Source organism: Ammospiza nelsoni, chromosome 6, assembly GCF_027579445.1.
Source record: "Ammospiza nelsoni isolate bAmmNel1 chromosome 6, bAmmNel1.pri, whole genome shotgun sequence".
NCBI lineage: Eukaryota > Metazoa > Chordata > Aves > Passeriformes > Passerellidae > Ammospiza > Ammospiza nelsoni.
The window spans coordinates 38,385,278-38,409,013 of NC_080638.1; the positions used below are offsets into that span (position 1 = coordinate 38,385,278).

The window sequence follows — 23,736 nt, forward strand, 5'->3', positions numbered from 1 at the left end:
CTAGAATGCTGTGCTTCAAGGAGTTTCCTTGGCAACAGAAATGCAGTTCCAAAAGTAGACAGAACTTTCCTCAGAAAACATACTATTAATAACAACCTTCCGGAACAACTTGGAACAATTTGACTACTTGGCAATGAAATGCCAAGTGTTCTGCAAATTAATCTAACACATAAGAGTTATATGTTTCTCTTGCCCATAATTCTCCTGAACTGGGGGCCTGAGTTCTCAGCTGTTAGAGGATACAAATGTGCAAAGCGGTTCCAAATGCTGCACAAACAGAGAGACGGCTCAAATAGCAGCAGCCTATAAAGATCAATTAATGTTCTTCGTATCATTTTAACTTGTAAACCAGATTAGTTTAATTGGATTACTTTGTTCCATTTAAAGCAAGTTCCACGTACCTTCTGAAGCTGCATTGCAGTTCAGTCTTTATTTCAAGTAGATTTTTCATACAAAGAAAACTTATTAAAAGATTAACAGCCTGCAGAGTGATATATTTGGACAATATGCTTAGGGGATTGGTTATAAACTATAAAATGTGAAGTTATTTGCTCCTAAGCTGCATATTCTGCACAGTCCAGGATGCTTTCTGTCTGTCTGGTAACCCATCAGTGCCTGCATGGAATTGCTAAAATAGTCAGTTTTAGTCAGAAGAAAATGATGGTTGTCAGTTTAGAGGAAGCTCTCAGCACATGTCAGGATTGAGACCCTTGTAGGGAGTAACTACAAATCTGCTATGCATGCAGTAATTTTAGGCATGTCATCATTTCTGCATGAGCCAAAAGAATAAACTAATTTCAGTTTGGCCTTGCCAATAGGAATCATTAGAATTCCACTAAAGGCCATAAGTTTACTAGACAGGAAAGGTAGGCTGTGCTAGTGCCTTGACTTTCCCTGAATTCTGAGCTCTAAAGGTTAAAAGTAATCAATATCTCATTGTGCAGCCTGATAATAAGTAATAACCATGATGTTAAAATCTAAATTACTGCAGATAGCACTTAGGTGTGTTGACCCATTTGGAAGGGCTTTTTAATTGCAATCAGAATAGTCATTATAGTTTGCTAATCAACTTTTAGGCTACCTTGCAAAAATCACCGCCTTTATGAAAAATTACTTTAATTCTATTAGCAGTTATGTCCTAAAGTGAAAGCTTTTATTTCATCTGACAAAGTTTTATCTGCAAAATATCTGCTAAGATAGAGATACTCACGAACAATAGCATGTCTATTACTTAGGTAATAGTATGTCTGTACTTATGTCTACATACATGAATTGATACATGTCTCAGTGGAAGTTAATCTTTGTTTCTTACACTGTAGTATGTTTTTAACTGTCATGTATTTTAAAATGACTTGGCACAGAACTGGCTTCAGTTACTGTTCTTCACAAAGTTCAGTAATTTTCATGTGCTAGGCTGGATTTTTTTTTTCCCCCAGCAGATTAAGAACCTCTATGACTTTCTCCACTAGGTAGGAAAATCATGGTTTGTATGAGAAGTCTCAAAAATGCATGATATACCAAATAGCAGTAAAAGTCTGACTGCTATTACAGTGTTAACTAAATGAGTTCAGGACCTGACACAGCAAAGTTTCCCACTCTCTCATTACAAGGGGTGATGAAATTGGTTACATTTTTCTGCACAAGTATTTTCACTTCAGTTGCACTGGGGAACAGAGTAATAATTCCTTTGTGACCCATCCTATAACAACTAGTTCATTTTTCAGTGGTTCATATGTTCATGTAACAGGATTAAATTCCTTGCTAATTCTGGCAAATTTTGTATTTTTCAAAGCAGAAAATATAAATATTGTTGGGAAAATTCTTACTTAAAGCAGAGAAATGTTAAGTTTTATTGTCTTATATACTTGCAATAGGAAAATATTCATTGCCACATCTACAGAATTAAAATATATAGAAAATGAATACAAAAAGAATGTGAAAAATATTTTTACATTTTCTTGGTTGCTTTCACAATATTTTTCAAATGCAAACATGCATTTTTGAAGACAGTGTTGTAATTTCTACAGACTAGACTTCCAGATTTTTGCAAGAAGTGGCTTCATGCATTTCCTAAGAATAAGTGGGTTTCTCCCACTGCTTCCCAGCATGATGTTGACGATGAACTTCACGTTGTAGCAATGCAGTATTTACTGAGCTTGTAGCAAAAACCAGCACAGCTTTTTGGAGATTAAAGCAGTGTGTCTAGAATGAAAGAGGCATTTGACTTCAAACAAAAGTAAATGTGTACCACATAGCTGTCATCACCATTCCTTACTACAGCTGCAAAACATGGACAATTTACAGTCATCACGTCAAGCATCTTAGTCAACTCCACATGCTCTGTGTTTGTGCCCTTGCTGCTATAAAATAGCTAGATAAGGTCCTAAGCAGTGAGACTTTAAAGCTGCCTTCCCCTGGTCTCTCCAGTTAATATATTTAAATAAGATAAAATGAGGAATGTTAATAACACAATGACAACATGATTTTTGAAGCTCTGTGTTGATATGATACTGATTTTTTTAGCAGCTTGGTGTATCTATCTGTTTTAAAGCAGTGAAGATAAAAATATAATGAGCAAAAATTATAGGTGGCAATAGTATTATTATTCTATTCCTCAAGTTAGTTGCCAATTTTTAATGCACTTCCCTATTTTTCCACATCATAGTCCAGGGGAAAATAGAAATTATTTTAAACTCATAGGAACTACATGGTTTATCTGTGATGTTTTGCTTCATAAAGATAATACAGGAACTACTATTTTCTTCCCAAATTACTCCTCATCAGTATACCTCAAAAGTAATCAATACTGTAATATTTCTTTCATAAAAATAAACAAAAAAAAATGACCATAGAATAATTTTTTGGCAGATTTTCTATATGAAACCCAAATTCACTAAATCTCCATAAACTTTCAGTGGCAATATATACAATGAATTTATGTCTAAATGATAAAAAATAAGTTCCTGTGAAGTGTATCAGTTTATAATCTCCTGAATTTTTATTTGTATATGTATTGTCTTTTTATTTTTATAAATATATATGATAGACTGTATTTATATATTGAAAATATGTAAAATATCAATATAAATTATTTATGTGTATATATTTGAAACCTTTTTACATACTTAAGGTTGGGTGGTATTTTTACTTTGTGTGTATACACTTTTCATATATTGTACTAAAAATAGCTACATCATTTTGTCCAAATTTCTCCTTCTAACAAGGTAAAATAAGGAATCACTGTACTTTAATTCATAATTTTTGCAGTTGTGGCTGCATCAGGTCCAGTGGAGGCTTAGGACAGGCTGCAACCAACTCCTGTGGCGAGTGTGAAATATTTGTGGTTCTTAACTTCTTGTGGGTGATGTTGTTTTGCAGAAATCATGGTTGCTATAGAGTGCCAGTGATCATGAAACTGTAAATGTTAAAGTTGGCTCTATGAAGAGATGCTTTTGGAGGGAAAGAGCTGTAGAGCCCTTCACATCCTGTTCTGGAATGACAGGTGCTATTATAGATGCGAAGGACATGTGCCAGATGTGTTACAAGCTGCAGGGAACACTATGCAGAGGTTGTCATTTCCCCAGTAATACACTGGGACAAGGAGTCATGTGTGAAAACTGGTTTAACTGCCATGGGAGCAAAGTAGACCAGCCCCTGTCATGAGGAGTTTTCTCTAAGGGGTAATTCAGAGCAGAAGCTTGTTAAGTACTCTGAAATATTTTCAGGAAAACACTTTTCTCTCTTACCTGTTTCTCCTGTGATTGGATAAAGAGGCTATGAAGATCAGACTCTAAATTTGCCACTAACTCATTCTGGTATCACAAAAAAGAGGGTATTTTTTGTACCACTGTATAATGTTTATGCAATACTCCAGTTTGAAACTTATTTGTGATACATTTAGATTTTGACAGACATTGCACTGGAGTTTGATTATCTCTGCTTTACCCATTGCTTTTTCCCAGAAATAGACCACTATGGATATATAATTTTTCAGGTGGTAACTTTTTAAAGCTGAACATGAATTGAGACTAACATGCTTATTTTTTGATAGCCTTCCTCCAGACACAAAGAAGATGTATGTGGAAGAACAATAATTCCTAAGAACTCTAAGCTTGTTGTCATGTGTTGAAAGATCAATTAAATGCCATCAGAGGTCAGAAGTGGACAGTCATGCGATCACATTTTGTTGCCTAAAAAATTTCATTGCTATTATTTTGATTTTTCAGCAAGAGTATGTAATTTTTAGCCTCTAAGAAGAACTGGTCAGAGGGGTACAAATAATGAAAAGTAAATTAAAAGCTATAGAAAGTTTTCTTAACCAAAACCAGAAACAAAAAATGAGGATATGGTAAGGTGCCAGGAACTAGAGCAACCCTGTGTAACTAGACATGAAACATTTCTTAATTGTATCTCTTTGCCAGGATCACTTGTGACATACACAGTTCTTATTCAGAGGGAAGACATTAAGGTAAAACCAATCTAATATGTCTCCAAACAGTGGGAGAACTATCAGGAGAAGTGCCAGAATAGAAAGAGCAGAGCACACACATAGATGTAAGTTGAAAGAACCCATGAAGCAGGGCAGATGCAGGCTGGCTGAAAATGTTGGCTTTTCAGTGCAACATATGTAGTGTAACAGGCAACAGAAAAAGTAGGAATAGAAATGTTCTTGACAAAAAAGAGGCAGGCAGCCAGATTGAATATCACAGTTACCTTTGAAATTATAATATATTGTCTGAAACCATTGACAATTTAAGGTTTTAATGAAGAAGTAGATATCAGCAATGTGGCTTAAGCAAATCTAAAGATTCTCAGTGTTCTAGCAATGCAGAAGGCTGCCAGACATTCAATTGCTATATTTGCAACTATGCTATTAGATCAATGACTAATTTGATACCAGCTGGATTATAGAGTCAGCTGCAGAGCAACACTGATAAGGAGCAAAATTAGACTGGAAAGATGCAACCAAGGACTGCAGATGGGCAATGAAATCATGATGAAACCAGTGAATAAGTGCAGTCAATCAACAAACAACCACGGAAATAAGAGATGCCATCTCTTAAAGTTTACTACAGTTGTTTTAGAAGAATTCTACTCACCCAAGCTCTGGTTTCAATTGAAAGACAATAATCAAAGCAGTACCTGAAAGAAACAGGAAAGTCACTGTGATTGCTCCCTGGCATTCTAGCCAAATATAGCATATCTGAAGATGAGCACTTAAATGTAGAATTGAAAATTCCCCAAATCACCCTAGAGAAAAGCAAAAGGGAATTCCGTTAGCCTAGTAAAACTGCTGGAAAATGCGATGTGGCAAAGCAAAGACCCTAGCCCCGCAGAATGTAATGGATAAAACATTTACTATTGGTCAGAAAATCGTGGTATAAACTGATTCCAAAATACCTGCACAAAATGCCAAAACCATGGGATATTTTACTTTTTTTTTTCAGGGCAACAGTACTCACCATGGTGTCAAAAATATGTTTTGGAACAGTGATCTGAAAGAACAGCGGAGTCGTTCTGTTGTGTATTTTGTCAGGTATCTGTAGGCTTTTGTGCTCATCATTCTGAGCTTCTAGCTCCCTAGAAGCTCAGTGTAACATGGACCTGACACCCTTCCTGTAGTGAGTATCTGATGTCAGTCTAAGCATAGGAAACAGAAATGTCGAAGAGGAGGCAATCCATTGACAACCCTTAAATGGAAACCTGGACAGGAATATTAATCTAAATGCAGAAAACATGAAAGAATGTGAGTCATTTATGGGGCCATATGTTGGTTTTTGAAGGGTTTTGCTGCTGGCCAGGAGAAACTAGGAGTACCCCGGGAAAACAGGCAGAACAGTTGGCAGATGATTCTGTCTGTAACAGAAATGAACACTTTTACAAATTTTTTACACACTTGGCAAAAGCCTATGGATTTTTGCCATGGTCAATACAAAGTGATGAATAAAAGAGGTTAATGGCCAAGAGAAAATAAAAAAGAGGAGGGGGAGAGAGGAGAAGAGGGGTGGGCAATGCAGCAAGATACCAGTCATTTAATAGTACAATTATTTGAAGGAACTGGGCATTAGGAGAATCTCCTGATGATACAGAGCTCCTGTAGCAATTCCTCTATGATTTTTCCTGGCACCATAGCAGAAGTAGTGAATGAGCGTGGAGTAAGTTGGAATTACAGTGGATTCCTTCCAGCTGAGACCCTCAGAGAGCTCAGATTTCTAAAATCAGTGAAACTAGAAATTTCTGTCTTGCCTAGAAGTAACAGCCTAATTTTTTCCTTCTCATGCACATTTCACTTGTCTTCCATAAGTAATTCCCCATGAGTTACCTGGTGGCAATAGCTCACCTTTAAGACACCACCAGCTGCCTTCAGCTACAGACAGACCCACATCCTACCTGTTTTTATCTTCTAATTCCAGTGCTGAATTTATCTCTACAAATCAATGATCAATACTCAGTCCTCCATAAAATCAGATTAACATATTCAGGAATTTAGCATTTAGATGCAAAGAGAGGAGAATATAGCTATTTAAAGAAGCGTGTTTTCATTTAGCTCAGTTGTGCATAGATATATATATGTATGTATGTATTTTGTCTAACAGCACAAATGCTAAATAAGTGAACTTTACTCTTCTCGGCACATTTCAAAGTTACTCAGTGTATTAAATATTGAGCAATAAAATGTGCATTTCATGGAAACATTTATGTTTGGTTCATATTAATTAAATTCAGTCCTTCCTGTTTGAAGCCAGATTAAAAGAGACGTTGAATATTGCTGTCCAATTGCAACAAGCAGTGGCAAGCATTGCCTGTTTTGTGGGGTATGTGGCAGGAGTTTTTTGCATCTCTTCTAAAAGCCAAGCCTGCCACAAGCTGTATCTTGACTGAAGAACAGGGTATTCTCTTTGTGAACTAACCATTTCCATAGACAATGCTTTTTGCTGCCATGGTAGGAAATCTTGCCTTTAGTACTGAGGTATGCTCTAATGGTAGCTAAAACATTCTGATTTGCCCCTGTATGTTTAAATAGTGAGGAAAAATGTTTCCTGTATTTTACCCGAGTGAATTCATGCCAGAATATTAATCTTCTACCATTTCCCCGTTTCCTTCCCTTCAAGTCAGTCGCTAGAAATATACTCCTATAATAACTTGCACACCATTCAAAAACTGTTATGTTTATTAGTGCCCACATGTGTCATGAACAACTCTCCACTGTCCAAACAGGGAGACCCAGAGTGATGGGAGATCCGATGCTTCAGGCTTTTGGTTTCATTAAAATCATCATAGACCATTTGGATCATACATATGATATTTTTGTGAATTTAATGATGAGGTCTCATGAGGAAAGGCTTTTATATTTATGTTTATGGTTTCATAAGGCTAAAAATAGCACAGAACACACACTTTTTCCAGTCACACGCATTCTGCATTGCACTCTTGTGCTCTCTAAATTCTTCCATTCAGGAGCATAAGGTCCATTTTCCAGGTTCTTGAGAAGCTGCTGCATCTTTGAATTCTTTTTGTAGCTATGTCTTTTAACTTGCTGACTGAACCTGCCATGGCCAGAATTTGCTATCCTCTTGCTGCAGATTTTAACTCTAGCAGATTCTGATTGAGTAAATCTCAAAACCAGGCACTTTCCCATGTTTTGATCTCTAGTTGTCAGGTCATCCAGAAGTTGAGGATCTTGCTGAAATTCTAAAAATAATTCATCTGTTCAGGCATTTCTGCAATTTGTCAGTCCTTATATTTCATATGCCCTGCTTCTGTGAGTCTGAAGGCACTGTGTGGTCAGTCCTTGCTTTGTATGGTTGTATTTGGATCCAGACCCATGGGCACAGTAGGCTTAGTTCCTACATCCTTCTAAGGAGTGATGTCAGCCAACATGTTTTTGTTTAGCCTGTATTCCCAGGGAAGCTGCTTGCAAATTGTTTAGGATTTTCATATCCAGAGTCTCCTCTAGTCATTCCTGAGGAGCTGACTGGTATAGTGTGGAACATGACCTGCCATGCAACCTTACTTTATAAAGTGGTGTGTAAAAGCCTAAGAACATAGCTACTTTGTGTTTTTAACACAAGAGAACTTTATTTCATCAATTGGTATCCAGACTTATTTGGAAAACCTAAAATAAGATGAAGGATCACTCCCTTTTATATATACATTTACATTAGTTCCAATAGTCTTTAGTTGGTGGGGTTTAGTTAGGAGGTTTATTCTTTTATGTTTATCTCTTCTTTGTATGATCCTCTAATTATTAGATTAAAATTGCTAATTGGCTGATTTGGCCAGCAGGTGGCTTACTACACTGTGATGTCAGCATGTGCACTCACGTCCTGAGAAGGGTCTACAGAAATGTTTATTAGGATTTCTGATGTTCAGAGGTGTTATTCCATGAGAGCAAATGTGACATTTGTACTCTGAATGTGGTCTTTTTTGTGGTATCAATCAAGTGTAAATGTATTCATACTAGTGGGACTTTTTCAGGCCTATGAAATGTTGGAAAATTGAAAACAAATATAATGTTCCTAAAGATTTTGCATGGTTTAAATATTTGAACTTTTTTTTTAAGAGCTTAAGAGTTTTACCAAAGGACAGTTAAATCCTGCTTCTTCCATTGCTTTCACTCTTTATTAAAGAAGCATAGAATAAAATCAATACAATGGCAATTCTTCAAACATCAGTACCAAATGCCAGTCACCAATGAGCTGTAAAAGTTAATTTTAATAGGGTTAATGCAGTGCTAGTGTAGTAATTTAAGGTATAAAAGCTCTATGGCCTGTTCTAAAATATGTATTCATTACTTCCATTTCTTTGGACTTTCTATAGCAACATATTATACCTCTATAGTTCTATAGCAACATATTATACCTCTAGCAAAATAGCAAACAAAATGGCCTAAAATAGTTGACTTAGACATAGATTTGAATAAAAAGGTAATGTCATACTGTTAAGAATGTGGAGTATTCAACAACGGGTACTTTTTTTCTTTTTAGAATTGTTAGTAATTATAAAATTATTGTTAAGATAGGAAATACAGCCACTTAAACCTTGAAGTGAGACCACTTTATTAATGTCACTGAAGTGCAGATATCATTGATCAAGGTTCTGTCACCATAAAAATCAGTCACATATTTTGCTGATATTCTCAATAGAACATATTCCTTAAAATTTTTGAAAAACACAGAGTAGGCAATGGACTCTTGTTCTTTATCCATCATCCTTTCTGATTTGTTTTCTTACATTTTTCCATCTTTGTTTGGGACTACTAAATTCCCTACACTTATTCCCATAACAAACATCTATTAAACAGTCAGCAGTTAAAGTTGAAGACATCAATACACATTACTGTAAGCATATATCTTTTTTTAATGGCCGCAGATCTTTTCAATTTGTATTTGAGCAGCCAGGCAGCTATCGTGGCGTGCATGGTTACCAGAACAGGCTTTCCACAAAGCAGGACCAGAATCTCTTGAGAGAATGCCAGAAAGACAAGAGTTCATGTCTTCCCTAGTGTTCACTATAGCTGAAGTACATTCAAAATGTCCTGAATTTGCTTTGTATTATATTACTTCTCTACTCATTTTGTGTCCTGGTATTTCCTGCTGCTGCAGTCCTTTGAAGCATTTTTTTGCCTCTCAGATATATGCCTATCTTTTCCCATTTTCAAGACATGTCCTGTTTCATCTTAAGTAGAATTCAGACATTAAAATAGCAATAACTTACAAGTCTCTATATCCACTGATGTTGCAAGTGTTACATAGATTTGAATATCGATGCTATAGCTACCAGTTTATCAGTTGGTTTAGAGCACAGAGATTAGCATTTCAGTGGGACAACATAAGTCATCACGATCTTGTGATGGTTTTTTGCTGAAATCAATTTCTGCAGTTTTGTTGCTGTACCTTTAGAGAACTATTTTTTCTTTTAATTGCCTTATGACAGATTCTATTACTATATGGGTGTTGCGCTGTTCATTACAAAGTGCTAAACACAAAGGGGCAGGTTCCTTGGTCTGTCAAGACCACTTCACATTCAACTTGACAATTTCCAGAGTGAATCTAGAGCAGTTGATAGTGCACAGTAGAAAATACTCATGTTGTGCATGAAACTGTCATTGATTATTAGCATTTCTGATGTTCAGTGGTGTTGTTCCATGAGAGCAAGTATGGCATTTGTACTCTGAATGCGGTCTTTTTTGTCATCAACTTCACCTGCTAGTATGTTCTTTTTCTCCTTCCCCCTATTCGCCTTTCCAGCACAAATAGCGTCATTCTTTAAGTGAACCAGGAGAATGCAACAAGCATATACCAAAATGGAAGTACAAGGCAATGCTGTCCATAAGCACAAATTAAATCCAAATCCATTGTTTTTCTTTTATATTAGGGTCAAGTTATCGAAAATTTGCTTCCTAGGAAAAACCAAGCACCTTAAGAATCTCCAAAATGTGTGTATTTGAGTTTACCAGCCTCTGCAAAATTAGTTCATCTTCTCTAGGTTATGGTTCTATAAATTGTAATCCCAGAAACATCAAACAGAGATAACTCAAGATCAATGCAAGTCATCTGTTTTCATGTTTGATTCTTGTAGTAACTTCATGCTTTCACAGACATTCAAGCTATTGGCAACTGTATAAGAAGATAAAACATCTGGAAGTTAAAAGTAAACAAATTAAACCTAGGAGTGAGGCATACATTTTCTAACAGTGAAAAAAGCTAGTTACTTATCATTTTACCAAGGAATTCTGTGAATTTACTATTATTTGTGTCTTTAAGTCAGGGACAGATGCAATAACAAAATATTTTCTCCAAGCCAGAAATCCGACAGCTTAATATAGGTAGAGATGATAAGATTAGGGTGCATTTTATACAAGTGGGGAGGCTAGATTATGAGAAGTTTTGAACTTCAGATCTGTGAATCAACCCAAGTTTCGTCAGAGAATATTTTGGCAGAATGCCATTAGAGATGAGAAGAAGATTTCAGCTTTCATCATGCCAACAAATAGCAGAGTTCATGTATAACAGCACCATAAATCCTTGAGAACAGACACCTGAAATGATGGAAATAGAAAGAAACAGAGGGAAAATCTCTTTTATTTCTGTCTTGATAGTTGTTCAGTCACAAAATGAGTTCAGTGTCACTGCATTCTCATACTCTTTTAAAGGTAACTATTAGTGTTAGTTCCTAAATATCATTGAGAATGTAACAATGTGTAGAGCTATTTTCTGCAGTGAATAAATGATACTGTACGTGCTATATCTATTTTTGTTCTTTTTAGTCTAGTGTGAAATAGAGTGTTAAGTAGTTCTGAGCTCAAAAAACATATTGTCTTGGACAGAATAGTGGGCTGACTATTGGAAGACTTGTGTTCCCACATCAGAGACCTTCTCTTCCTGGGGCTGTACATGGTGTCCATCTGTACCTCAGTTTCCCATTTTAAATCAAAAATAATATTTCTCTATCTCACATGACTGGTGCAAGACTGCAGTTCATTGAACATAGCAAGCTTGGGCCTGTAAAAGGCTGCATTAGGTATACCTTTGCTGGTGGCCCTTTGAAAGAGGCAAAGTGTCTCTCCTAGGCCCAGCAGCTGCTGGAGATGCAGAGAGATGCTTTCAGCATGTCCTGCATTTAGTTTCCAACATTCCTGCACAGACTTGAAGTCCATAGTCACATCACAGTATAACAGCAGCAAATTTCTGCTTGTGATGGTGTACAAGCACACTTCACATGCTCCTTGGAAGATACAGGGGTCTAAGAGAGCGGGCCCAATGCCTCTGCAGGTAGCCAGAGGTAGAATTTGTCTTTTTCCCTTTTCCCATTATATGTGTGATAGTTCCTCTCATATTTATAGCTTCAGTTTTGTCTGTCTTAAATTATTTAAAATATTAAAATATTATTACATTCAGAGACTCCATTTTTACAAATGAACTGAGAGTCTAATTTTCTAAGACTGGAGGTTAAAAAATTTGTACAATTTATCATTTATATTAGCTTTTAGAAACAATGGCCGCTGTGATATAGTCCTTTTAATATTATTCAGCAAATGTAGTGGTGTTGTTAATGTTCTAGAGTTGAAATAGATCTTGGAAAAAGTTCTATCACCTTCAGGATTGTCTAGTTTTTGCTGAAGAAACATAGCATTGTCCTGTTTTGATCACCAATGACGAAGATGGAAAGCATCTGTGTTAAATACTCCCAGGTCTGTCACGGCGTTATCAGTCTCAGGTATTCTGAAAAGGTCTAGTCCTTAGTTCTTGCTGCTCAGTCATCTTTATATGCTTAGTTTTTTTCAGGGACTATTGAACTTCCTATTGATAAGGCCAAAAATGATCATTGCTATTGCATTTGCTATCAAAGCTGTTAATAACATAAAAAATGAAATATTTTATTTAACTTAAAATACTCCAGTGACATTTGTGAGGTGTACTTCTTGCCAACTCTTCTAATTTAAAACACTATCTGTTTGAGGAAAACATATGTTAGAAATTTTTAATTCAGTGATAGGAAAGACACTAATGAAATATGCATGTATGAATTTTGTATTGCATAAGTTTCCTCTTTCTTGAAATATGATTAAAAGCCAAACATCTGGATTATGTTTAAAAAGCTTGAATTTCCAGTTTTCAGAGAGATTCAATCTATTTTGACACTGTACACTTAGCCTTAACATTTTCAGCATGCTGTTAACATTACTTGATATTGTTAAAAAAAAAAGTTCAGGTTTAAACAAAGTTGGACTTCTCCTATTGCTAAAAATGTTATCTGAAATAGCTTTTTTCTGCAGCATTCACACAGCCATACTTTAGGCTGTGTCAGCAGTTCTGTTATATATTTGCTCTTGAGAGCAGTTTGTATTTGATCATAAAAATAACATTCCAAATTGAGAATATTTTTTCTTTTGTATAAAAGAACTATGTTTTTTCTTAGAATAATATTAGAAATGAAATACTGAGTTCTTAACAATTTATAAAATTCTTCTAAAATGAGATTATTTCGTTGTAAATACTGATAAGGTTGGGGGTGTAGGGTGCCAAATTTCTCCTTTTGTTTTAGTAACATTAATGTGTACTGGCAAAGAGAATCACTGTTATTTGCTGTGTCTCTTGAAAGTTTCAGAGTATGGCTGTCTGCAGATGAGCATAAGCAGTTAACTATGACCTACCTTTTAATGTGTTTCGCAATAGTTTTGATGTCGCTGTAATGGTATTGCTGGAAGAGGAATTGCAGCATGTGCCATTGTTTTAGATAGTGGAGATCTTTTAGCACTTCCCATGGACCTGGTGCATGTCCCAGCTTTGACACAACGCAAGGGACATTGTAAGGAAAAAGTCAAATAGCACATTGTAAAAGCTATAGCTTTCGCTGTATTTAATACAGTACAGGATGTACATTTAAAATAAAAATAACATTTTTCATTGCAACTATAGGGCAAATGGAGAAATCTGCTGTCAGCACCCTTTCCAATCATCACTTGGATGGGCAGTCAAACAGGTGTAAGTTCTGTTGTGTAGGAAAAAGTTCAATTACTTTAAAAATCACATTGGTACTCTAGATAATACAGATAGTGGAAACTGAGATCCACATGTTCTGAGGTTGGAGACTGAACAAGCCAGATGCAGAATTTTTCTGACCTTGACTTGGGGTCGCTCACCAGCCTGTGAGGGCTGTAGGGCTGTTGTCACAGGCCATGGATGACTTTCTTTTCTCACAGTTGACAAGGTCTAGTTATTTGCATTACTAAAGCCACTGTGCCTGAAGCAGTGTGTGTACTGATCTTTGTGGAATTAGCTGTGCCTTGCTGGAGACTGAGTTCTGCCTCTGTTGATCTGAGGAGCTTCAATTTCCATTTGGATGTTTTTCCAGCAGGAATCCTCTTCTCCCATCAAAAAATATAGCAAATAGGTAAGAAGATGAGGATCCAGAGATATTCTACCCCAAACACATCCCAGTGGTGTTGCTGGAAGAGTGAATAATTTATTTGTAGATTTTCAGTCAAGCTTCTCCCATGGAAGGATATTACTGATCACCATTAGCAATCTAGCAGGGTAACAATGGAATAAGGACTTCAGAAGAGCCAGTCTGTGAAAGATAAATGCACAAGAACATCCATTTCAAAACAGAATGATGCATGTAACGTACAGCCTGACAATAGTAGGTGCATTTGGAATTAAATCTTTGTCTAGAGGAGTTCCAATTTTGTGTTTCATGCATACTGCAACAGCAGGCAGAGCTTAGCAGAAGAGAGGATAACAGGTTATAAATGATTTTCTTTGAATATCTGAAAAAAAATCTCCATAATCTTACAATGTTGTATTTTAGTTTGTAAAAATGCAAATGTAAAAGTGCATCAGTATGAGATTTCAAGAATATCCAGGCAAGGATGGAGCTGCAACTACACCTGTTTTGTTTCCAGGCCAATCTTTTTCTCCTTCTTCAATTGCATTTTCTGCTCAATGATGGACTGACTGTAGTAATACACCAGTGTTTTGGAATCTCCCTTACTCTGTGGGGATTTTTTTCCCTCAAAAAATTATACCTGAGCATTAACACAACAGTATAGTAGCTATTAATTTCTAAAGAACACCATTTAAAAAAAATGATATTAATTATCCAGGCAACTACATACATGTAAATTTAGCTAAATCGATGTCTAATATGTTAAGCATGTCTGTTGGTTGCATCTGTATTTGTCTATACCAGAAGTCCCGCCTCTGGTGCAAGATATGAAAACAAACTCAAAACCAACAGCATTGTTGCAATCAGTTCAAGACCAGTCTCAGAAATTCCTTCATAAAGCAGCCAAAGATCCCAGCAAAACACATAGTTTTACAAGATTGATGGGTTGTTAAACATTAAGTGTACCAACTCTGTGGCTTTACCTGAAGTGCACCATAACCTGTGCAGTGGCACCATGTTCTAACATACCTGCCAGGCTTTGCCTTTAATTGTAGGTGGGTGGCCTGCTCGGATTTAGTGCGCTCTTATGCACCTGGTGCTGGATTACCCTTGCCATATGAATTGAAAAGACTGTATTTTGGCTATGTGTTCTCAGAATTTAATTATGTTTAAAAACTGGTTAATAGTATAGTAAATAACTGGTATGGCTACAAAATTGCATTCTGAAGGTAATGGGATTGAATTACAACGCAAGTTGACACTCAATTACAATTTCCATATATCTAGTGAGTAAGCCAGTTCTTGGCTGCTGTATTAAGGTGGATGTCTTCCTGCTTAACTGAACACTGTGCAAGACAGACCAAATGCATAATAAAGCCAAATCAAGGCTTAATACACCCACTCAAATTTTTATTGTTTGTATAAAGTAGTAAGCTTGCAGAACAAACTTAGGGATGTGGTTTTTAAAAAATTAAATAATCAATATTTGAGAAAAATTCTGCTATATTTAGAGTAACAAGGCTTAAAAAAAAAGAAAAAAACCCAAAACAACCAAGCCTTTTAAACTTCTTACTGAATTACTGCCATCAGCCAGTAGATCCATGGGGCTTGTTCGGCTAAAAGCCACAACAGACTTTGTAATGCAATGATGTAATCTTGGCTTTGTGTCATTTATATTCAACCTAAAAAAACAATTTTCCTGAATAGACAAGCTGACAACAATATTGTTCGGTGTTGGTTTTTATTTGGATTGTTTCCAAATGATTCATATGCCTCCACAGCAACACCCCATGCCTGCTTGAGTTTTTACTCTGAATTCCGAAGTTTCCCCTTTTTCCTCGCATTTTATTTTGCTTTTAAAGTCCCAGTTATGTTTGTGAAACTAACCAGCTCGGCCACAAAATTAGGATGTATCTTGCAGAGTGCATTCATTTTACTTTTTGCATATTTTTCCCGAGGTCATGTCAAGGTTAGTTTGAATTCCATCCTACATTAAGACTTCTTTCACAGCTATTTAGCTCTGCAGCCTGCGCCCCGCTGGGGTCTGCCCCTTGGGCACGTCAAAGCTTCAGACCTGACAAATCACACACAGATGAAGCTGTACAGTTTTTTAAACAGTTTCATCACTAACGTGGGGTTTTTTTGGGGTTGGATTTTTTTTTTCCTTTACACTACAATTCTCCCATCCTCCGCCCCCCCCCCCCCCCCCCCCAGACACTCCAGCGGAGTTTATTCTCTGAATTGCAATATCCTGAAGACTGATTTCCATATGGAAAATTCCCTTGCTCAAGCGAGTTGTAAAATAGAAATGGCGTTGTATAGTATGTGCCACTCACAGATCCCCAGAAACTGAAAGCACTGCAGATCCTCTTTAATAACAAACTATAGCTCCTTGTCTAGTATCTCTAATCATATTGTCAATGCCTATTTACACAGAAGAGCCTAACACTATAAAGGCTGATAAATACTCAAAAATTGTCATCCATACTGTGAACCTGTTAGTTATCCAGGAGAGCTGTTAGTAGTTCACAGGAATAAACTTCTGTTATGCTTGGGATTACTCAGATGAGTAAATGTTCATCGGTGTCAAGACATGACGTTGTGCTTCAGCAGCAATCCTTAGGGGACTTAGGAAATTTTAAGTGGGTGTATGTGTGTGTATATATATAATTAGCTTCACAACTATCTGCAGGGCTTTCACCACCTACGTTCATGCACAGACAGACCCACACACTCCCCATGTATATGTCGCTGCATAAAAATGATTTGAAATGTATAATGCAGTTTGCAGGTTAAAATAGAATTTCTAAAATTCTTAACTGTAGACTGCTATCTGTTTTTTAGCATTTTGTGAAACTAATGGTGCAACACCATTTCCTGTTTAATTGATGAAGTTAAAATGCCTGGCTGCTAATGAGTGTATTAGCAAACAATATACCCTTAACAAGCTTAAGCAGTTCAGGATTTTAAAAAGCAGCTTACTGTCCTCCTCATTTTTATAAGACAAAATGTACTGCCTTCCACAAATTGCTTGATCGACTGATGAAGTACTATAATTATAGTTGTATTGCAGTTTTGACAAAGCCACAATAACAGATTGTAGTTTAGTCCCCACTCTAGGCACACAACTCTTTGCATTACAAAACCCAGTTTTACTGGTCTAATTCTTTGAGAGAACAAAAGGCACCTGGAGATGTTAACTATATACTAAAAGAAAACTTGGAATCTTGGAAATAATAATATTGAAGCATGACTTTTCTTCTCACAGTTAGTTCATTGGGAATGGTATCTAATGAAGACTTGTCTAAAGGCTTGCTTGTTTGGAACTAATTAAAGACAGATATCCTAAATAGAAAAAGGATCATGGGAATTACATTAGGTGTCTGGAGACTTGTTATTCTTTTGGTACTCTGAGTAGATTGTGGAAGTTGTTAGGGATTCAAGAAATAAGGCAAGCTAATAAAAAGTTCTATTTTTCTGGTTATTGGCCAACTATTGTATTTTTGTTTGCAATAAGATTTGTGCCAACAGGCTAGGGGCTTGAATAAAACATTTAAACATTTGTGCATTAACACATTATGGTGAAAAGAGAGTCTTATGCTTTCACTCGGTGCATTTCAGCCTTCAATTAATGTGAAAGCACTACAATGCCTATGCAACTTCTCTTGCCTAGTGGTGCACCATTTATCATTGCAGTTTTACATTGACCTTGACACCCACTTCATTAGAATAAAGATTGTCTACCATTTAGGTTACATTGTTCCTCTGCACAGAGACCCCATGCAAATTTCTGTTCAGATAGAAGAGCTGTGAGCCTGTCAGAGGTCATCTGCATTAAATGATTGCAGCTATTTTCCAACTGCTTCTTTTCATTCTACTCAATTCAGGCTAGGAGGATCAATCAAGCCCTCTGCCTGAAACAGTGGGACTGCTGGGAATATAACTGTTTTTGGTAGTAGTGGATATGCCCTAAACAGTATTAAATATTTAATATAAATTCATTAAAGGGCACACAAAGTCTTCAAAAAGATATTACATATATAGTAAAATTTAAAGTGTTGGGATCAGTATTCTTAAAAAAAAAAAGGCAGAACAATGAATGCCAACTGCATAATTTTTTAATGTAGGCAAAATTCAGTTCATGAAGTTGCTTAATATTTCTTTCAATGTGTTTATTTCTCAAGCTGCCACAGAAGGAAATGCATAGCAGACGTGTAATCTGCATTTGTTAGTTTCTGAAACATAAAAACCTCAGGTGTCTATAGGGGTTTAACATGAAAGTGCTAAGATTTGTTTTGTCTTATAGGCGTGCACCCATATGCACATGCACTCTCACACAAATACATATTGTGCTGTTGTGCTTATTTGTAGGGGAAAAAGGCAAATGGAAATAAGTTAGCACTCTCCTTCTTGAGTTTTCTGAGTGATATAATTGGAATTAAATTATTAATGGGAGATACTTAAAAAAGATTGTTTTACGATCTTCTATTACAGAATTTGCAATTCATTTTAATATTTGTAGTTTGATTTATATCAAAGATAATGCAATCTATGTCCAATTAACAATACATAGCCAATGTAATATGATTTCCAGATCATGCAAATGGAATAAACTAGAAGAGGAAAAACTGATTCTTAACCTCAGATGTAATTTGCTGTGTGAGTTCTGGCAATTTTAAATGACATTGCACTTTTTAATTTTTCCAAAGGCTCAGCAGCAAATTTATCCCAATCAAGAAAGCCTATTATTAATTTACAAGGACAATTGTAGGAGTCTTTATAATTTCTCTGTGCAATTATTTGCCATAAATTGCTAATGCAGAAATACATGAAGTTTGAAAGAAACAGAAACTGCTTTTCATCTAGACAGATCACACTGCCCAGATCTTGAATGTTATCCAGAGGTTCCAGTGCTATTGACAACATAAGAAATATAACTAAGCTTCTGGACAGCGTCTAAAATGTTTCACACTGACAGTACCAAAAAGGTAGAAGCATTAAGAGCTATTGTGAAGGGTAGGCTGGCCTCTAGCAGATTCCTTCACTTTGCTTGTATACAGCTGAGCTTTGGACCCTGGACTTTAGAATAAAAAGACTCTTTGTTCACCACTGAATGGCATTAGGCATGGGCTTCCTAAGGGGCCACCATGAAGCCTAGCATGAAGAGTGCAAACATTATCCAGAAAGCAAAGTGAGAATGTGTGTGAAGAGATGATGGACAAATATTGCTATGTATGCATATATATATATGTGTGTGTGTGTGTGTGTGTCTATATATATGTATTTATTTATGTTATGTATTTGGTGAATTTGCTTGCAGAATATTGTTTACTCAATTTTTTGCATTCAGGATATTTTGCAAATTTGAGCCATTGCTGACTGTGCATGCACGTGCAACACCGAGGGTATATGTCTGTATTTATTGGTATCTGCCACAGTCAAAATGCCCCAAAAGGCAAATCTTTAAAATGCAGAATTTCAATGCAGGTAAAACTAAGGCTGCGAGTCACTCAGTTGTGATCTCAGTTGTATATCCTACAGTGCCATGTGACTGAAGATACTTTGTTAGCATGCGAATGATGGAATGCAGAACATCTACAAATAGCACACCCTTATTTCAGTAATGGAGAAAGTTCATTGGCTCAATTCTTCTGTACTTCGTAGCCATAGCTCCACTGTGTGTTCAGTATGTCTGGTCTCTTTTCACTATAACCAACAGAAGCACCATACAAAAGTCTTACAATGGATGTCTTAATCTCTCTGTGTGCTTTTAGAGCATTATTTTGAATTCCATCATGCAGGCTTCTTTTTTTTTTCTTTTCTCTTCTGAAGTTTTATTACAACAACAGAATTCCCAGGGAGCTTTAGGGGCAAGGTTCGCATAATATTGCCCTAAAGTTTTGCTCAAGGGGTGGAATCTGCTGATCTCCTGATCATCTTTTTGTGGTGTTTCTCTTTCTGAAAGATGCAGTGCGCAGTCTTACAGAGTTGTTAACTGTGTACAGATTTTTTTATTGTTTACCAGACAGTGCACATCTACGAACCTTTCATGATGATTTCTTTCTCTGACCTCTCAGTGACTAGGCATCTTGTTCCTTAACACCGAGGGAGGCTGAAAAATGCTTGAGTTGCTCAATGTGTGCCTTCTATACCAGTTTCAAAATGGCTTATTCTTCTGGTTTCCATGGTGACAATTAACACTGTTACAAGGCATTGTTCCAGTCTCCATTTGGACAGAATTTTCGGGTGTGATTTTTCACACAAAAAATGTTTTATATAATTTTTTAAAGAAAATAAAAAAGAAAAAAAGACACAGTTTAGCATAAAGTGTTGAAAAATGTGTCTCAATCAGCCTGCCTTTATTTCTTAGAATGTTTTTATCAGGGGAAATAAGGTTTTAACTTGCTTTGTTTTGGAATTCAACTTCTTTTGGTTTAAATATTTTTGCCAAACTTCTTCATGGATAAATGGTACTGCATTTATTTTAACTCCTTTCTTTGTGCTTCGAGAAGTATTGATCGTATTGAGAGAGAAGGAATAAAAGGCCAAATTCTTTAACTTACATAACAATGTTTTGGATTTATTTAGAGTGTCCTTGGGCACACAAAACCAAGCACGCAAGCACGCCACTAATCATGCTGTAAATATTTTGCAGGTTTTACAGTATTTTTTTGTTTGGGTTTTTTTTCCCAGTTTATATCACAGGTGTTGTGGGAAATGAAATATTACCCATTTATTTATTATTGTGGTTGTTGCAAGAAAACTGTGACCTTAACTTACTTAATCTCATTTTTGACTATTAAACAGTAATCTATATCATGAGATCCACAGACTGTCACAATAGAGCAGTCTTTGCTCACTTGAAGCTGAGGAAAGAATGAATCTGAAGATTAAATTATCTTCTCACCACAGGATTAAGTAGTCCTACCAGACTAGGGTTGTGCAGCACTGATAGAGCTGGTAGCTAATTTTTCCATGCAACTACTCAGAGTGTAGGTGTTTAATGGATTAAAAAAATAGCATTAGCAATAGCATCTCATGCTATCATTTCTCAAACCATACCTCCTTTACATTAAGTTCTTCCCTTAACCTAAAATATGCACTGCATATTAAATATCCAGGAGTGAAACAATACTGACTCTCAGTCATATACCAATACGTCTGATAATCAACTGAAATCTCTCATCTTTTACTGTTACTGTATAATGCCTTTTCTGTCAATCAGCAATTTTGTCATGCTTGTTTATACAGTAGGTTACCCGGTGACAAAGCACGTACATAAAACCTAGCTTATTTAGTTTTTAATATAATAACCTTTTATAACATCTGTCACAGTGTTTGGATTATGCAGCACTGAGTTATTTTATCTAGTCCAAAATTAAATGAAATATCTTCCGTTTCTAAGTTAACAAGAGCATTGAAACATGCAGTGTGTTTTATTTCGCCATCAGTCCTGCACTGCCCAGGAACATCCCCAGCCCAGGCAGCAGCCAGTGCCAGCCTGGAGCAGGTGATGAGCAGTAACTGGCTGTGCCTGCACCAGTGACACACAGCTAGAGGACTCCCTCAGTCTATTAATTCACTTGACAAAAGAAAGGGAGTCGCGCGTACTGGGTTTCAGTGCCTAGCAAATTGGACTCTGGATTCCCTTTGATATTACATGTACTTATGGAAATAATTATGCAAATCCTTTTCGGCTATATCATCTTTAAATAGAAATCAGATTACATAAAGAAGATTGTAATCTCCTCCAGCAGCCATTCTAGCCGAGAAGGCAATAAAACAGGACCAGGAATCATACTTGTTGAACACATCAGTCAAATAAAATGGTGCTGCCTCTTGGGGTCCAGCCCTAGTGCCCAGCCTGGTGTAGGCGCTCCCACAGTTGTACACATCTCAAACCTCAGCCACAGCACAGCGAGTGTCAAAAGGCAAGTTCTTCATAAACAATTCCTTGGGTTTTACCATGCATATTCATGCAATTTTGGATACGCAGACACCTGATCAGTGTTCATTAATAATGAGAAATGGTTTAAATCACCTCATTTAAAACATTTGCTCTATGATCCACAAATGACTAATATTTGCTGAAGTTTACATAATACAAATGATGTGCATGTGTTGTGTAAATGAGAGATTAAAATATGAAACTAACAATATGCAAACATATGCATGGAAATGCTGAGAACCTGTTAGCTGAAACAGTGATTTCACACCTTTATTATTTTCTTTAAGCTGTCTGCAATTGTATTTTTGCTTTGTTTTCCTACAGAGCATGCTCTTGGATCTGGCAAAGGCACCCATGTTTTAAACATTCCTAATTTTCGTTTAATTTTTATATTTTTCCCAGTTATTAACATTTTCAGTATGAGCTGCAATAGCAGTTTTCTTGACTGAATTTGAAGCAAAGAAAGCTTAACGTTTAGGAAGCAATTTTCTAATAGCTTTGCATAATTTATGTAAGTCTTGTAAACACCTTTGCAAGTATATATACTGAACTCTCTTCTTTCAGTAAAAGGCACATTTTTGGCCATATCAGAAGTTTCATTTCAATAAGTCTTTGCACACTTAATTAGCTTAACTATATGGAGGATCTGTATATGTGGATGCCTGTGTGTTAATTTTTTTTTTAAATTTACTGTACCAACTATGAAAACATAATTAACCACTATAGTAACCATTACATGTAATAGTTAAGTCAGGTTTCCAGAGAATACAATTTTAAGAAAAATATTTATTTTCTAGTTTGTCTGTATATTAGAGCACATTTTTATAGACTATGTAAATAATATAGACCTAAATGTTTAGAAAGTCCTATGAAATAATTTCTGAAAGAAGCTTCTAGTTTTATACCTGTTTTCTTCTTTTTTTTTTTTTTTTTGTTTTTTAACAATAAATAACAGTGCACAAATAGAAGGTATTTTCAACTTGAAGAAACTATTGGACTGTATTAACATTGTGGCTGTTCTCATTTGTTGGCCAGTTCACTGTTCCTGTTGGTTGATGCAATAAAAATCAAGTAACTGCTATTGTGTTGTAGGGGAACTATTTCTAATTGTTTTTCGAAGGTCAAACTCTCACATTTTCTGGCCCATGTGTGACACAGAAACCACAATGGGAGAGAGAATAAATAAACTCTAGAGGAAACATAAGTATGAAATTATTTCCTTGGGGTTTTTAGTTTCATTTTGGTTTGTTTTACATGAAGAGCCTCAGTGTTACTTGCTGAAGTAGCATTTTTTAAAAGTAAGATACCACTAACTTGAATGAGACAGAGGCAGATAAAGCTTCAGATGGGAGAGTGTTAGTGGATATTAGTGTACAAGTGAATATTGTGAGAGAGTGAATATTACTATGTGTAATCAACTGCTAACCACCTGTACAGATGTGCGACCCAGAACTCTATGTGCTTGGTAACCAAATCTCTTATGATGTGTTATGAGAAGGTTGTATGCTTAAAAAAAATAAAATGAGAAAATGTCAGATGGAGCATGATCATAACTGGGCACATACAATTAAAATTTATTTTTTTATGGAAAAAACTCTCTACAGCAGCTAATACTATACATTTCTTTTCATTTTAGAGATACAATGTAGAAATGTCAATCAGGCACCCAAAAAAGATGGAACTGCTTAGTAAGGTTGAAGCTCTGAAGAAAAGTGGTGTTTTACTACCAAACGATCTCCTTGAAAAAGTGGATTCAATTAATGAAAAATGGGAACTGCTTGGGGTATTTGCATTTTTATTACTGTTTGTGGGTTTTGTGTACATTTTTGTGTGTTGAAGTACACTGTCTGTCTGATTTCTAATTTGGAGCACAAATATCTCTCTCTTTCAATCCACCA

The 23,736-nt window shown here is 36.0% G+C and overlaps 1 protein-coding gene across 3 annotated transcripts in view; it reads left to right on the forward strand.

Moving 5' to 3' along the window:
• Positions 1-23,736, forward strand: part of AKAP6 (A-kinase anchoring protein 6) — a 258,465-nt gene that overhangs the window by 186,729 nt on the left and 48,000 nt on the right. For all 3 annotated transcript variants that reach the window (XM_059473668.1, XM_059473670.1, XM_059473669.1), the window contains exon 10: positions 23,475-23,621. In XM_059473668.1, coding sequence (XP_059329651.1) covers positions 23,475-23,621 — 147 coding nt within the window. The remainder of the gene's footprint in view (positions 1-23,474; positions 23,622-23,736) is intronic.